Below are 15,687 nucleotides of genomic sequence, written 5' to 3' on the forward strand. Positions count from 1 at the left end.
TCTATCTATCTCATGTTGGTTTGAGTTTCCAGATTTGGGAGAAACCTTACCTGTGGCACTGTCCCCAGTCTAGCTGACTGTAACTGCGCTCCTGTTTCCCTGTCTCCCCCATGTCCCAGGTGGTGATGATGACATGGATTTTGACATTGAAAAGAGCACAGGCAGCATGGTCATTGCAAGACCCCTGGATGCAAGGAAGAAGTCAAGCTATAACCTCACAGTAGAAGTCACTGATGGATCCAGTACGATCAAAACCCAGGTAATGTTTTTTTCCTTAGTGGAGACCCTGTTGAGGGGGAGCATATGCCAAAGGGAACCTGTTTTCTTTGTCTGCTGAGCTCTAGATCAGGTGCCAGGCACAGGAATGTCCTTACACTGTGATCCTGCATTACACAGTGACAATGTAATGGACGATCCTGCAGTACACAGATCTTATACCAAGCTAAGATTGTTTTTATGTTGTTGGAAACACAGCTGGTCTAGGAAAGCTTGGATCTTTCCTGTTGATCCCAGGCAGCACACAGGGACACATCCACACCACCAGCCAAGCTGTGGTGGCATTTCATACACTCAGACCTCGACTTGATCTCAGCTGCTCAGGCTGAGTTACAACACATCTGGGGCAACATCTTAAGGGAAGTGTGTACACAGTTAGGTCAGGCTTGGGTCCATGTTCCCATGTCAGGGAGTGTTCCTGGGATATGCCAGCCCAGGTACAGCCAGCACAAATCCCTCTACAAGGGGTGAGGTCAGGCCCAGGGAGTGAGTGAGGCAGCTGCAGAGGTGCTGTGTGCTCTGAGTTGCCACATATAAAGTTAAGTGCTGGTAAAAGGAGGTACTTCACTCTCAGGCATGTCCCTGAGCCCTGGCTAAAATGATGAGATTTTGTCCATCTTTAGGGTGTTCAAGGCATGATCTTTCACTAGTTATTCTCTCCATGCATAAGAAGCAGCCAAAAATCCAGTCCTCAATGCACAGGAAGACCTAGGATGTGAGTCACCTGTCAGTAATGCTTATCATGGGAAATTCTCTGTGGGGGATGATGAGTGAGGAACTCCATCATTCTTGTGAAACGTGATGCTAACGGATGGCCACATGTCTCAACTATCTTCAAGTATTGCTCCAAATAAACAAACAAAGCCCCACCTTGCCTAGTGTGCATTCCATGCCACCTTGCATCTCATCCCTACGTTTATTTTGGCACTCAAGGCCGCTAGCAGATGTCAAGAAACCTGCTCGTGTAAAACCCCCATGGCATGCTCAGGTTTGCTAAAGGAAGCAAATTATTACACTTGGTTGAGGCTTCCTAAGATGCAGGAGGCACATCAGTAGGAGGGTCAGGACAGCCAGGGTAGGAGACCACACAGGAGAAAGCAGTGACTTCCACAGCAGGATTCAGGATTCCCAGCATGTGCTTTTCAATGCAGAGAGGAAAACTTGGCTACAAAGGGTAGAACAGAAATTTTGCTTCTCCACGCACTTGCTGCTCTTAAGATAGGCCAGACCCTCCCTTCTTTAACCAAACACCTCCTTCTGTCAGCTTTCTGTTGAGTAAATAATGGGGGTTGCTGTGTAGGCACCAGCCAGCAGCAAAGCTGGCACCACGGCTGAGCTGCTGCTGCTTTCCATGGCAGGCTGTGACTGTTTCCCCACATGCCAAGTGCAGGCACGTTCACTCTGAATGCCTTGCCAGACTGGAGAGATTTTGAAAAAAGAGAGGAAACAAACTGAAAAACACAAAAGGGGAAGGCACAGCAGGTGTTCATTGGGATGAAGGACAAAGGGGTTCCCAGTCATCACAGATGGCAAAGCTCCAAAAGTTATGGAACCCAAGAAGCACCCAATGTCAGTAACCAAGAAGGATTGGTAGCTGAGATTTTACATGACTGCATGTCCCGTTGCTGCCCTCACTGTGCTGTCTCCCCCACAGGCATTTATCCATGTGATTGACATCAACCAGCACCGTCCTCAGTTTCTTCAGAGCCATTACGAGGTGAGGATTCCTGAAGATACCCCCTCAGGGAGAGAAATCCTTCGAGTCAGTGCAACAGACAAGGACAAAGGAAAGGGGCTTATCTACACCATCCATGGCAGTGTGGACCCTAAAAGCACAAGACTTTTCCAGTTGGATCCAGGCAATGGAGCCCTCACAACAGCAGAAGGCTTCAGTTCCCAGCCCATGCCTCAGCACACCCTCACAGTGATGGTGAGTCCTAACCAAGCCCAACCAAGCTGAGTCCACCGGTTTGGCCAGGATATATGGGTCACTGGAGAAATTAAAAGTGGTTCTAGTCTTTGAGGGAGGACTTGTCTGGAGCAGTAGGGAAGAGGAAAGCAGGGTGTTCACCTTTACTATGTGGCTAAATGTAGTTAACACCCTGCATTCCTCTAACCACCTTCTTTGGAGGGCCACTGGATTCTTAGAAAAGAAAACACAGTGTGTAATAGTTAATGTTTGCTTTCAAATTCAAGGCTGAGCTTTGGTGCTGAAACTTCCAGGTTCATTCCCAGCCAAGGGGTTGGTACCATTGCAAAACACCCATCTCTGCAGAGTGCTGATGAGTTACTTGGACGATGGTGCAGGGAAGACTGGCTTGTCCCTGGGTGTGACTGTTCCTCCTCTCTCTCTGCCATTCAGGTACGAGACCAGGAGGTCCCCATCAAGCGGAACTTTGTCCGAGTCATCGTCCACGTGGACAGCTGCAACCTTCACCCTCCCCAGTTCAGCAGCATCCATTATGAAGCAGAAGTGCTGGACTCAGCAGTGGTGGGCACAGAGGTCATCCAAGTCAGAGCCCTTGATCAGGACCAGGGAGCTAATGCTGAAATCCACTACTCCCTTCAGGCAGGTGAGAGCCATGCAACAAGACAGTTTAGGTTGTGATCATACCTGCATTGCCATGCTCTAACTGGTGGCCACTTGACCAGCTTTCTCTAGCTGTTGCAAAGAATATCAAATGGCTGCACAATTCTAAAATGTGATTTTCTTCCTACCCCCCAAAAAAAAATCCAGAGTGAGTAGGTAATGTCCATATTATGGAATATTAGCATCTTTTCTTAAGAAGACAGTTTAATGTTGAGTCACTGGTCAAAGAAAAATAGTGACTGGACGAGTTAGAACAGCCTAAAATCTGCTTCTCTTTGTCCATGGGAACTATTCAGTTGTTAGGTAAAAGTACTCCCAATTCCCACAGGAGTCATCATCATTCCACTATTTCTACCAAGAAACACATCCTCAAGGAATGGTGAGAACCCTCTCAGCATTGACTGGTGGTGGTTTTGAGTCATTCATGCTCGATGGGCAAATATTTTATCATTCACTATAAAGGTTTAAACTTAAGTATTTATGTCTGTGCCACATGGCTTATTTAGCCCGTAAACTCTTTGCAGGAGACAAGCCATCCTTTGCTCCATCTTTCTCACTGCAATTTAGATCAAGGACTGAGGAATTTAATTGCTCCTGAAGTATTGGTAATTACAAGCATGACAGGGCTTGAAGGAACTAGTACTGTCTGTGCTACCATGTTCTGCACATGAGGCAAAAGCTTCAAGCACATGCTCTGCCACCACTAAATATGCTTAAATTAGAAGGGTGTTTATCTCCAATTTACATTTTGATTGATTCAAATGCTAGTTCACAGATCTCAATGGGTTTGTTGTTCTTACAGTTATTTAGAAATGAATTAATTTCTCTCAGTTGAAGAAACAGATGTTAATCAGGTCTGCAATCAGGAGAATCTGTGAAAAAGAGTTGCAGAAAACAAAGACCAATAAGGTGTCTGCATTCTTCACTCTAATTTCTCTCCTTGCAGGTAATGGGGAAGGCTTCTTTAGCGTTGACCCATATTCTGGAATTGTTACAGTTGCCCAGAAACTGGACCAATCCAGGCAGGAGCGATTTACTCTCATTATAAAGGCAGAAGATCAGGGGTTTCCTCAGCTTAAAGATTCTGCCACAGTACATGTCCACATTAGACCCTCGGATCGAACCCCGCCAAAATTTCCAGAGGCTGAATACATCACAGAGATCAGTGAATCCACTGCTATTGGCTCTCCTCTGATCCAGGTTTCAGCCACAAGCTTGTCACCAGTCAGCTATGAAATAAAAGATGGAAATGGAGATGGAGTGTTCTCCATGAACTGTCAGTCAGGCCTAATTTCCACTCAGAAGAACTTAGATTTTGAGCAGGTGTCTTTTTACCAGTTGAAAGTCCGTGGTACCAACATGGCTGGAGCATTTATGGATGCAGTGGTGCTCATCTATGTCATAGATGAGAATGACAATGTGCCTGTGTTCATTAAGCCTTCCTTCGTTGGCTGGATCATGGAGAATGCCCCATCACAAAGCATGGTTCTGGATGAAAGCAATGCTCCCCTCGTCACCTATGCAACAGATGCTGATCAAGACCTCAATGCTTTGCTGACCTATGAGATTTTGGAACCAGAGGCACTGAAATATTTCACCGTGGATCCCAGCACAGGGACACTAACCAGTCGTGCTGATATAGACTATGAGCTCACCCCAGTTTTCCACTTCAGTGTACATGTGCACGACAGTGGAAGTCCCAGCTTGTTTGCATCCAAGCCTGCCAAGGTCACAATCCACGTTAAAGATGTCAATGATTCACCTCCAGTCTTTCTCAAAGACACCTATGACATTTCTGTCTTGCTACCTGCCCACCCAGGGATGGAGCTTTTGTCAGTGCAGGCAAAAGATGCAGATTCAGAGGTGACCTACAGCATTGTGGAAGGGAACCTTGACAATGCTTTCCACATCCATCCACTAACAGGTCTCATCTCCATTCTTAACACAACTGGCCTGAGAAGCTACCAAGAGCTCACAGTCAGAGCTGGTGATGGCTTGTATAAGAGCACTGCTCTGGTTAAGTTAAATTTAACTCGGGCACAAGGTACCAGCTTGAAATTTGAGCAAGATGTATATACAGCAACTGTGATGGAGAACTCTACAGATGAGAAGACTCTAACCATTCTTGGGGTCAAAGGGTATCAGCTAAATGAACCCCTTTCCTACTCACTTTTGAATGAAAAGGAGAGGTTCAAAATGATCCAGGCCTCTGGAGTCCTTCAGACCAAGGGTGTGAAATTTGACCGTGAAATGCAAGACATGCATGAGGTAGCTGTGGAAGTAAAGGACAACAGGAAGCCACCAAGAGTGTCCCAAGCCACAGTCAGAGTTTATGTAGAGGATGTCAATGACAACCCCCCACAGTTTGAGAATGTGCCATACTACGCCTCGGTGCAGGACGGCACAGAGCCAGGGGATGTCCTTTTTCAGGTGTCAGCAACAGACAAAGACATAGGGGATAATGGAGCTGTTACCTACTCATTTGCAGAGGAATACAAATACTTTTGGATTGACCCTTACCTTGGAGACATCTCCCTTAAGAGGCCTCTTGATTATCAAGCATTAAATAAATACAGCCTCCGGGTCATTGTTAAGGACAAAGGAGAGCCTCCCCTGCATGCTGAAGAGGAGGTTGTGATCAGTGTGAGGAACAGATCCAACCCTCTGTTCCAGAGTTTGTACTACCGAGTGAAGGTGCCAGAAAACGTCCCCCCATACACATCTATCCTCCACATCCAGGCCCGCAGCCCCGAAGGCTTGCGCCTCATCTACAACATTGTGGAAGAAGATTCCCTGAAGCTCTTCAACACCGACTTCAAAACTGGTGTCCTCACTGTCACAGGGCAGCTGGACTATGAGCTAGAGACGAAACACACGTTCACTGTTAGAGCCACAGACACAGCACTTGGATCCTACTCAGAAGCCAGAGTCGAGGTGGAGGTGGAGGACATTAATGACAACCCTCCCATATTTTCTCAGATCATTTACACAGCGTCTGTCTCGGAGAGTTTGCCACCACAGACCCCTGTTGTCCAGCTCTTTGCCTCTGATAAGGATTCGGGCAGAAACAAAGTGGTCTCCTATCAGATCATGGATGATGGTTCAGATGCTGCCAAGTTCTTTAATATTGATGCCAGCACAGGGCAAATAACAACAGCTCAAGCACTTGATTATGAAACAAAGCAACAGTTCCGCGTGAAAGTCAGAGCTGTGGATCACGGGGTGCCTCCACTCAGTAGTGATGCCCTGGTAATCGTAAATGTGACAGACATCAATGACAATCCCCCTGAGTTCAGCCAGCTTCAGTATGAAGCCAAGGTCAGTGAAATGGCTATGTGTGGGCACATTGTGATCAAAGTCCAGGCCCTGGACCCCGACAGTGGAGACACCACCCGGCTGGAGTATGTGATCCTCTCGGGTAATGACAACAGGCATTTTGCCATCAACAGCACTTCTGGGATAATATCCATGTTCAACCGCTGCAAAAAGGACTTGGAGCCATCTTACAATCTCAGAGTTTCTGCTTCAGATGGAGTTTTCAAGAGCACTGTGCCTGTGTATATCAACACCACAAATGCCAACAAATACAGCCCCTCTTTCCAGCAGAATGTGTACGAGGCAGAGCTGGCAGAAAATGCTGAGATAGGAACCAAAGTGATTGAGCTGCTGGCTATTGACCCAGATGGTGGCCCATATGGCACCATAGACTACACCATCATAAATAAACTCGCCCATGAGAAGTTCTCCATAGACAATAAAGGCTGTATTGCTACACTGCAAAAACTGGACAGGGAAAATTCCACAGAGAGGGTCATTGCCATTAAAATCATGGCCAAGGATGGGGGTGGGAAGGTGGCCTTCTGCACTGTGAAAATAATCCTTACAGATGAGAATGACAACCCACCTCTGTTCAAAGCCTCTGAATACACCCTGTCCATCCAATCCAATGTCAGCAAAGGCTCCCCTGTCATCCAGGTACTGGCTTACGATGCTGATGAAGGTGCAAATGCAGATGTCATTTACTCTGTTGACTCTGTGGAAGATGTGGCAGAAGACCTTGTGGAGATCAATGCTGCCACTGGGGTTGTTAAGGTCAAGGAGAGTCTTATTGGTTTAGAAAACAGAGCCTTTAACTTCAAGGTGAAGGCTGAAGATGGCAGACCCCCTCACTGGAACTCCCTTGTTCCAGTGAATCTCCAGATTGTCCCCAGGGAGGTGACATTGCCAAGGTTTTCTGAGCCCCTTTATACCTTCTCTGCATCTGAGGATCTTCCAGAGGGGTCAGAAATAGGATCAGTCAAAGCTTTTGCAGAGGATCCTATTATATACAGCCTGGTGAAGGGAACCACTACAGAAAGTAACAAGGATGAGGTGTTCACACTGGATGAACAGACAGGGGCTTTGAGAATCAAAAAGCCTATGGATCATGAGACCACCAAATGGTACCAGGTTGATGTCATGGCTCACTGCTCACATCTGGAGACTGAGCTGGTCTCTCTGGTCTCTGTGAATATCCAAGTGCAGGACGTGAATGACAACAGACCTGTTTTTGAGGCAGATCCCTACAGAGCATTTGTCATGGAGAACATGCCTTCAGGAACCACAGTCATTCAAGTGACAGCTAATGACCAGGACATGGGAAGTGATGGGCAGGTGACCTACAGTCTGGAAGCCGAGTCTGGCAACCTCCGCGGGCTGTTCACCATCGACAGTGAGAGCGGGTGGATCACCACCCTGAAAGAGCTGGACTGCGAGGAGCAGGAGATCTATCGCTTTTATGTGGTGGCCACAGACCACGGCAGGAAGGTGCAGCTCTCTTCCCAAACCCTGGTGGAGGTCACTGTGACTGATGAAAACGACAACGCCCCGCAGTTCACCTCAGATTTCTACAGGGGGTCGATCATTGAGAATGCGGAGCCAGGGCAGGTCGTTGTCACCCTGAGCACCATCGACGCCGACATCTCTGAGCAGAACCGGCGCGTCACGTGCTACATCACCGGTGAGTTGTTCCTGACTTTGAATCTCCAGTCGGCAAGGAGAGAGTGTCATCTCAAAGTGAGGATTTGATACCTTGTCTTACAGGTTATTAGCACAGAAATAGTGGTACACTGACAGTCCTGTCAGAAGCAGGAGATGAAGGCTGACTCTGTCGTGAGCTGGACTCAAATGAATCCGGGGAATACAAAACCCTGTAGTAACTGCAGTGGGTTGATAATTAAAATATGAATGATCATTAAAATAACTGTCTCACCACAGAATTGTCCTATTTCTCTGGCAATAAGAAAATAAATAAGATACATATAAAGTAGTTACACTGTACTGTAGAAATATTTATTTACATTTTCTTAAGAGAGGAATAAAGACAGTGTAATTATAATACCTATTGGAAGGACAGGAGAGGCAGTACAGCCGGAAGGAAGATTTTTCTCGCACAGATACTGTGATCTGTATTTAAGTTCTTTGACCCAGCTTTTTCTCCTACCAGCACTGCAGTCAGTTTACACATCACACATATACCTGTAGCCTGTTTATGTTTTTTAATAACTATATATAACTTTTTGGTATTAAGTGTGTTTCCTACAAAACCACTTGGAGGTTGTCTGAATAACAAGGCTGCAGATAGTCACTCTGCACTGGGGAATATTTAAGACTATCAAGTCAATCTTAGTAAAGGTTTTGGCTAACAAGAAATACTAAAAATTATTCTTGCATCCCTGAAACATCACATGTGCCAACTAAAATTAACCACTGCTGTAAAATAACTAAAAAGTTACGCTGAAATGTTTGTTCTGCATTTGCACAAGTAGAAGCTTGCTTTTATGGTATTTTTTGACCCTAAAGGGTCTTTCTAAGATCTGGGGCAGATCCTTCCAATTAAAATGTTTGTTCAGGCTCAAACGAGGACCCTTCAGGGTCAAAAGATTAGGCCAGATCATGCTGCAGCCTGTTATCTATTATTGTAACCATCTGAATCAGGGTAGGAATGCTGGTACTTTCATTTGGTTTATGGCATGCCTAGGTATTCGCAAGCCTTTGAGAGGAAAGATTTAATCCATTATATATTCACATTTCTGCCATCTTAAAGGTAGTAGTAACTTCCAAGTACTTTAAACCTGAGAGGATGCACACTTATTGTAGGGGTGAACACCTTGTGCTCTCTGCTCTGCACATACAAACACAGATCAAACTTTACAAATAAACATGGAAATGCAGCAAAAGAGAGGTTCTGTGTTCTGTTCTGAACACAGAACCCAGCTTCCCTCTGTCCATGTTGATTTCAAACACACAGAAACTAAATCTGGGCATGGGCTAGTGTTTCCCAGCATCAGAAGAAAAGCTAGTACAGCTGTCATTGTGCCTCCACAACCTCATCACTGCGGCACAAATGAAAGTAGAAAGGGAGTGAATTTAATTTATCCCACTGTGCGAGACCCTTCAGAGTCCATCACAAACAGATTCCACAGCCAGCTCTCTTCACTGACCCCCATTGCCTGTTGTGCTTCCTCCTGGGTCAGCAGAGAGCACCAGCTCCTTCCCAGGAGAGAGGGATTCTCCTGTGGCAGCATCCAGCCCATTTAAAATCCAGCATGTGTAACAACAGTAGGAGCAGCATGAATCTGGTGGACCAGAGAGCCTGCCTAGTCTGGATTTACCTGTCTCTCATCATTTGGCTCTTACAGAAACAAAAAGTAGCCCCAGAAAACAAAGCTATATGTTAAATACCTCTACAGGTTAGAGGAACTACAACTGTACACGGTACCATAACAGTAAGATCCAAACCATGTCTGCAGGGTGTTTACAGCTCTCGGATCCCCTTGGGAACATGCACAAAAAAGACTGACAGGCTTTGGGAAGGTGAGACAATGTGGTTTTGAGGCAATGAATATGCACATCTGCAGAACATTACTGACTTTTCTGCAATCACTTGTTTCCTTCTCCCACTGTAATGTGCAGACAGGGAATAACTAAAATGTGCAGGGTATTTCCCAGCTGTGCAGTGAGGTTGACCAAAAGCTCCTCACCTGGTGGATGTGCCACCAGTGCCCTCTTTGCATCGCCAGTTTGAGGCAGAGTCATGGAATCATTTGGGTTGGAAAAGACCTCTAGGAGCATCCAGGTCCTTCACGTCTCCTAAGGAAGGAACCATCAGTGGACAGACCTGTATTCCCTTTCCTTATCCCTTCTGATTTTCAGGCCTTACTAAATGCCTTTTTTATTTGCTTCCTGCCCCCTTCTAGAAGGAGACGTACTGGGACAGTTCACAGTTGATCAAATTGAGGGCGAATGGACAATTTCCTCCAAGAAGCCTCTGGACAGAGAAGATACAGAGAAATATCTCCTCAAAGTTATGGCCTCTGATGGGAAATTTCAGGCTACCACCGAAGTGGAAATTTTTGTACTGGATATCAATGACAACAGTCCTGAGTGTGGCCAGGTAAGACGTCTGTTCTGGGACATCAGGGGCATAAAGGGAGATCCTGGGAGGGAAAGAACACAATAGAAAAGAAGAAAGAACAGGCAGAGCATGTTGAAGGATTTGGCTTGTCATAATTCTTCTCACACGATCCTGTTGCTTTGATTATGCTTAACAATTTTAATTAAGCAGCATGTCAAGCAAGAATATTAAATCTAGCCTCCAAGCATGTTTGCCAGCAGCAAGTGAGAGCCTAAGCATTATGAAGAGTAATTTTTGGAGATAAACAATGCCAGGAAGCCTTCTGGGAAGGGACATGTAAATTACTGAGTTTTATATCCTACTAAGCTGGGAGATTCCCATCAGGAGGTTTGTTGCTGTAGAGAGCTGATCGCTGGTGTGGACGTCACCTGTGGTGAGAACGAACAGAGGTGGTTACTTCCCAAAGGAGATTCAAAGGCTTGTGTGAAATGAGCTCACTTGTCCCAGTCCACACCCCAGCAGCCAAGAATGGGAGGCACATTGTGTTCTTCTATAAAACACAGAGTTTATCCTCTGTGAAGCTTCTGTGGGCCTGTTCTCCTTACATATGGGGTGGAGGTATTTTGGAGAGAGCTCAGATGCCAGTGATTTCTTCTGTCCTGGCCAGATACTCTACACTGGAAGAGTCTCGGAAGATGCTGGGCCGGGTCTTTTAATTTTGAAAATATCAGCGAGTGACCCCGACGTGGGCAGCAATGCCCAGATCACCTACAGCCTGCACGGCCCTGGTGCCGAGGAGTTCCAGCTGGGCCCACACACAGGTGAGAGCAGGGCTGCTTTCATCCTCTTCCTCACCCTCCCCTGAGAAGAGCAAGCTCCCAGCATGGCTCAACACTTACCTCCTCTTAACCAACACAAGGAGCTTTTTATTCCAGCTGTCCCAAGCTAGGGAAGAATGGCCACAGCACAGAGGAGAGGGAGTTCTACATCATCCTGTTTGCTCTGTCTGTTCTGTTGAAAGGAAGAGCAGACACCATGTCTAGCAGCTAGGTCTCAAGGAGGAAAGAGCAGCAAGTATTTGGCTTGAGCCAATGACACAAGATCTAAATCCCAAAACACCTCTTATTGTGTCCTGGTCATTGTATTTACCCAAACAGACTTGATGATCATTCTAGAGATCACTTGGGCTCATTACATTGCAGAAAGCTCAGTGCAGTGGGGTTTTGAAGTACAATTTATTTATGAACAGTTTTATCCCATGATGGCATCCCTTGGATGAAGTTCAGCTGAACTTGCAGGACTGCCCATGCAAAACCTTGCCAGGGCCCTGGCTGGCAATGATCCAAGGATAGCCCTGAGCAATGTGGCGTGGACACATCACCACTATTAGCTCAATTATTGTCTCCCACGGTTCATCCAGGAAAACAGCTGAACCTTCTGAGGTCCTGTAGGCTGCAGCTGTGATTGCTGGAGACACAACCACCTCCTGTTCTTTCCCACAGGGGAGCTGACCACATCTGCAACCCTGGACCGTGAGCAGAAGCCCACGTACCACCTCGTAGCCAAAGCCACTGACGGCGGGGGCCGTTCGTGCCAGGCTGACGTGACACTCATCATTGAGGACACCAATGACAACGCACCAAGGTTCTTCCCCAGCCACTGCGCTGTGGCCGTCTTTGATAACACCACAACTAAGACACCCATCGCTGTGGTTGCTGCCAGGGACCTTGATGAAGGTGAGTCAGAATGGGATTTATGTGTTGGTAGAGTTCATCTTTCATTCTGAATAGAAGCCTTTGAAACCCAGGAAGTGCTACAGCAATGGGCTTAGGTGATTGAATCTTGGCGAAGATGTGCCTGGATCTCGTCGCTGACATGTTCTTGACTACTGGGCTGGCATCAGCATTTTTGTGACCCTGTTGGGAGCACAGTATCTGTAGAAACATGCAGACCTTCTTTGAGAATGCGCTCAGTAACTGTGGCTGTGATACACAGCATAAACTGTGACGCAGGGATCCAAACTGGACAGAAACTTGTTCAAAGGTGGGGACTGAGAATGAGTGTAATAAAGGAAAAAAGGAGCTTTAGATATGGGTGGGGTAGGTAATATGGATGGAGAGGTCCTCCTGAAGACACAGAGATTCTCAGAAGTGTAGGTAAGGCTCCTAAGAAAGGAACTTTCAATAAACCTCTCCCGCAGAGGCTGAATTTAGAAAAGAAAGATCATATTTATCTTCTTTGGAAGCAGATATGAAGAGAAATTACATTTGAAGACAAGGTAATTAAAAATGAGGAACAGTAGTAAATGCAGACAGCTGACACTGGTGGATAATGGTCAGGGCTGGCTAGATGACTGACCCTGCAGATGGGCAGGGGCACACTCAGTGTTGGTATGATGTTCATACAGCCTCCATTTTCCCTGGGAATTGAAGGTCATTCTGTTCATATAGTCCTAATAATGCATTATAAATTAATAAACCCAGCAGCATCCCTACCCATTAATTACTGCAGCCTGTCTGTTTCCCTTCCAGGTCTCAACGCTGAGGTGGTCTATTCTCTGTCTGACTCTGCCAACGGACACTTTTCAATTGAGGAAACCACGGGGGTGATCCGGCTGGAAAAGCCCCTGAAGGACTCCCAGCACTCAGCCTTTGAGCTGACAGTCTGTGCCACCGACCGTGGCAGCCCGCAGCCCCTCTCATCCCTCGGCACTGTCACTGTCTCTGTTGTGGATCTCAATGAGTACCTGCCTGTTTTCCTGGCCCCTGAATACGTGGCCATGGTGAAAGAAGATGTGGCTGTTGGTACCGAGGTGCTCAACTTGTCAGTCCTGACGAGGGACAATGCAGAAAACACAGAGATCAAGTATGAAATTGTGAACGGCAATGACCACGGGAAATTTCAGCTCAACTCAAACACAGGTAAAATGATCTTGTGCCCAAGCAGGTCCAGGATGATCCAACATCAAAGGATGTCTTTGTGTGCATCTTCTCTGCTTCTTCCCCATTTGGCTCCCACTTCTGCTTAGTTCTGTGTTTACCCAGCACAAGGGTAGGGAATACAGTCTTTTTTTCTACTTCAAATTTTGCAATTCAAGTTACTTTAGACGTGATCCAAATCTTACTGAAATTAATGGAAAGATTCCTCCTGTGTGTCTGAAACCTGAGACAGGTCCATGTGAATGAGGTATATGTGGAGAACGGGATGAGGACATTTTCCCACTTCAAACTTCAGGAGAAAGTGTTTTCATTTAAAAAGTCTTTCCCACGAGGAACCTGCTGCCCAGGGTAACAGGCAGCTTTATTGAGTAGCACTCAGTGAACATGGATAATACCCACCCTAACCCATGGATAATAGCACCCTAACCATGGGCAGGTGTTGAGCCATGATTACCAGCCAAATAAAGCCCTATTCTATTTGCACAGAGGTGTGATAAGAGCTGTTATCAGAAGGCCAGTGCAAACTCCCTGAAGTGAGCCCTTGGCTGTGTCAGCAATGGCCTTCTGCCCTCGGCTGTAACATCCTCATCAATGGCTCCTCAGCCTCTCTGGTCACAAGGCTCTTGATAAAATTCTTCCACATCAGGGGGGTCAAAGTTAGGTCAACTACACTGTTTCATCGGGCAGTTTGGCAGTTGCCTTGGCATATCTTCAGTATTCCAAGAAATCTCATGTGCCATTCATTTGAAGTATTTTCTGTCCCTTCCTCCCCATCTCCCAACGTAGGTGCCTTATACATCAATGGGAGCCTGGACTTTGAAGCGAGTCACGAGTATTACCTGTCCATTGAGGGCACGAGGAAGGGCTCAGCCTCTCTCAGTGATGTGACCATGGTGGTGATCAACATAACTGACATTAATGACCATGCTCCAGAGTTCATCCAAGATCCCTACTTCGCTGACATTCGGGAGGATGCTGCCATTGGAGAGATCATCCTCACGGTATGACTGAACCACGCCAGCTGTCTTTACCTCTTCCTTGTTTGTGCTATGCAATATTCACTCCTCTGGTGCGCTTTTCTTTTCCTTGGACACAGTGACCTCAGTGGGCTTGTGGCATTCAGCGTCTAAGATTAAAGTGTGACTTTTAAAAAAGGATGGTTGGCAGAATTCCTGAAACTCCACAGACATGGAGAACACTTTGCCTTATAAGACACCTTTAGGTGAAGTTTAAGGGTGGGCTTAGGAGCTTTGAGAACATCCCAAGAAAACAAAAATGCCTGAAAAAGGACAAGGCCCTTGTGACCTGGGGAAGGCAGAGGCTCCCCTGGGCAGAATAGTAGAGTCCAGGCTCTTACCATTACAGGGGTGGTAAAGTCAGGAAATGGACTTGGAGAAAGCTGAGGAAAATGTGTTGTCTTGAAAAAATCTATTGGATGACACTTATTTGAACGACCTTCCTTTCCCCCTCCTCATTTAAGGCAAGCTCAAACCAATACCCTTAAATGACAAAGTGGTCCCATTTCTTTATGGCATGTCCTTTTTGGCCCAAGAGTCCTAGCAGTGTTTTTTTTTTTTTTTCTCCAAACAGGTGTCAGCTGATGACTTGGATGGATCCATGAACAATCAGATCACATATTCCATTGTGGAAGGGAACCCACTGGGACACTTTGCCATTCAACCCAAAAATGGGCAGATCAGCATTGCCAAGCATCTGGACAGGGAGGAGGTGAGTTCAGGAAAATGAGAATGGCAAGGCTGAAACAGATGTGCCCCAAAAGACTTGAGGGAGAACAGCTTACTCAGCTACCCCCTGTTTTCTGAATTATTTACTCATAATATTGTAGGTAGAATATTGTAGGTAGAAGACAAGGCATTAATTTGTTTTCTAGACTCACAGATATTGCAGTAGGAAGGCTGAGCTTTAGGAAAGGCAGTATAGAATCATAGAATGGTTTGGATTGGAAGGGACTTTGAGGATCATCTAGTTCCAGCCTCTTCCATAGGCAGGAATGCCTTCCATAGCTCTGAGTTTTGGTCTCAATATTGGGAATGTTGGTTGTGGAAACCAACATGGTTGGGTTCTGCTTCTCTGCATTAGAACATTAGAGAAAACAGGTATGGGGAGGAGAAAGGTCACCTGGATAATCTCTCATTCATAAAACAGCAGCAGCTTGTCTCAGCCTGCCAGAGTTCAGAAGCCTTTGGAGAACACTCTGAGGCACATGGTGGAATTCTTGGGATGTCCTGCACAGGGACAGGAGCTGAACCTGGTTAGTCCCTTACAGCTCACCTTATTCTGTGATTCTATAATTCTTAAACCACTATTGACAGGTGTTTTCCCATCTTAATTTCATCCATCTTTGCCAAGTTGTTTCTCTTTTCTGAAACTGTTGTGAGGCTGATTTAGTTTAGCAATGATCTCTGAGTGAGATTTATGGATGGAGAGCCTTAGCCAAAGGCAAAGCTGTTGAGGCCATGGTGCAT

General features: G+C 46.2%; 1 protein-coding gene and 1 long non-coding RNA gene across 2 annotated transcripts in view; one reads left to right on the forward strand and one right to left on the reverse strand.

Annotated features, from left to right (window-relative positions):
* Positions 1-15,687, forward strand: part of FAT2 (FAT atypical cadherin 2) — a 55,815-nt gene that overhangs the window by 26,433 nt on the left and 13,695 nt on the right. The window contains exons 7-16 of the mRNA XM_059860291.1: positions 120-259; positions 1,931-2,206; positions 2,639-2,849; positions 3,813-7,865; positions 10,105-10,301; positions 10,930-11,083; positions 11,765-11,998; positions 12,794-13,183; positions 13,988-14,202; positions 14,792-14,929. Of these exons, the coding sequence (XP_059716274.1) occupies positions 120-259; positions 1,931-2,206; positions 2,639-2,849; positions 3,813-7,865; positions 10,105-10,301; positions 10,930-11,083; positions 11,765-11,998; positions 12,794-13,183; positions 13,988-14,202; positions 14,792-14,929 (6,008 nt within the window). The remainder of the gene's footprint in view (positions 1-119; positions 260-1,930; positions 2,207-2,638; positions 2,850-3,812; positions 7,866-10,104; positions 10,302-10,929; positions 11,084-11,764; positions 11,999-12,793; positions 13,184-13,987; positions 14,203-14,791; positions 14,930-15,687) is intronic.
* LOC132334331 (uncharacterized) lies at positions 8,184-11,766 on the reverse strand. The gene is made up of 2 exons (XR_009488374.1): positions 11,162-11,766; positions 8,184-10,690 (listed from the first exon to the last, which is right to left on the reverse strand). It is a non-coding gene; the product is annotated as an uncharacterized LOC132334331 (long non-coding RNA).

The sequence above is a fragment of the Haemorhous mexicanus genome, chromosome 15 (assembly GCF_027477595.1).
Source record: "Haemorhous mexicanus isolate bHaeMex1 chromosome 15, bHaeMex1.pri, whole genome shotgun sequence".
In the NCBI taxonomy this organism is placed as follows: domain Eukaryota; kingdom Metazoa; phylum Chordata; class Aves; order Passeriformes; family Fringillidae; genus Haemorhous; species Haemorhous mexicanus.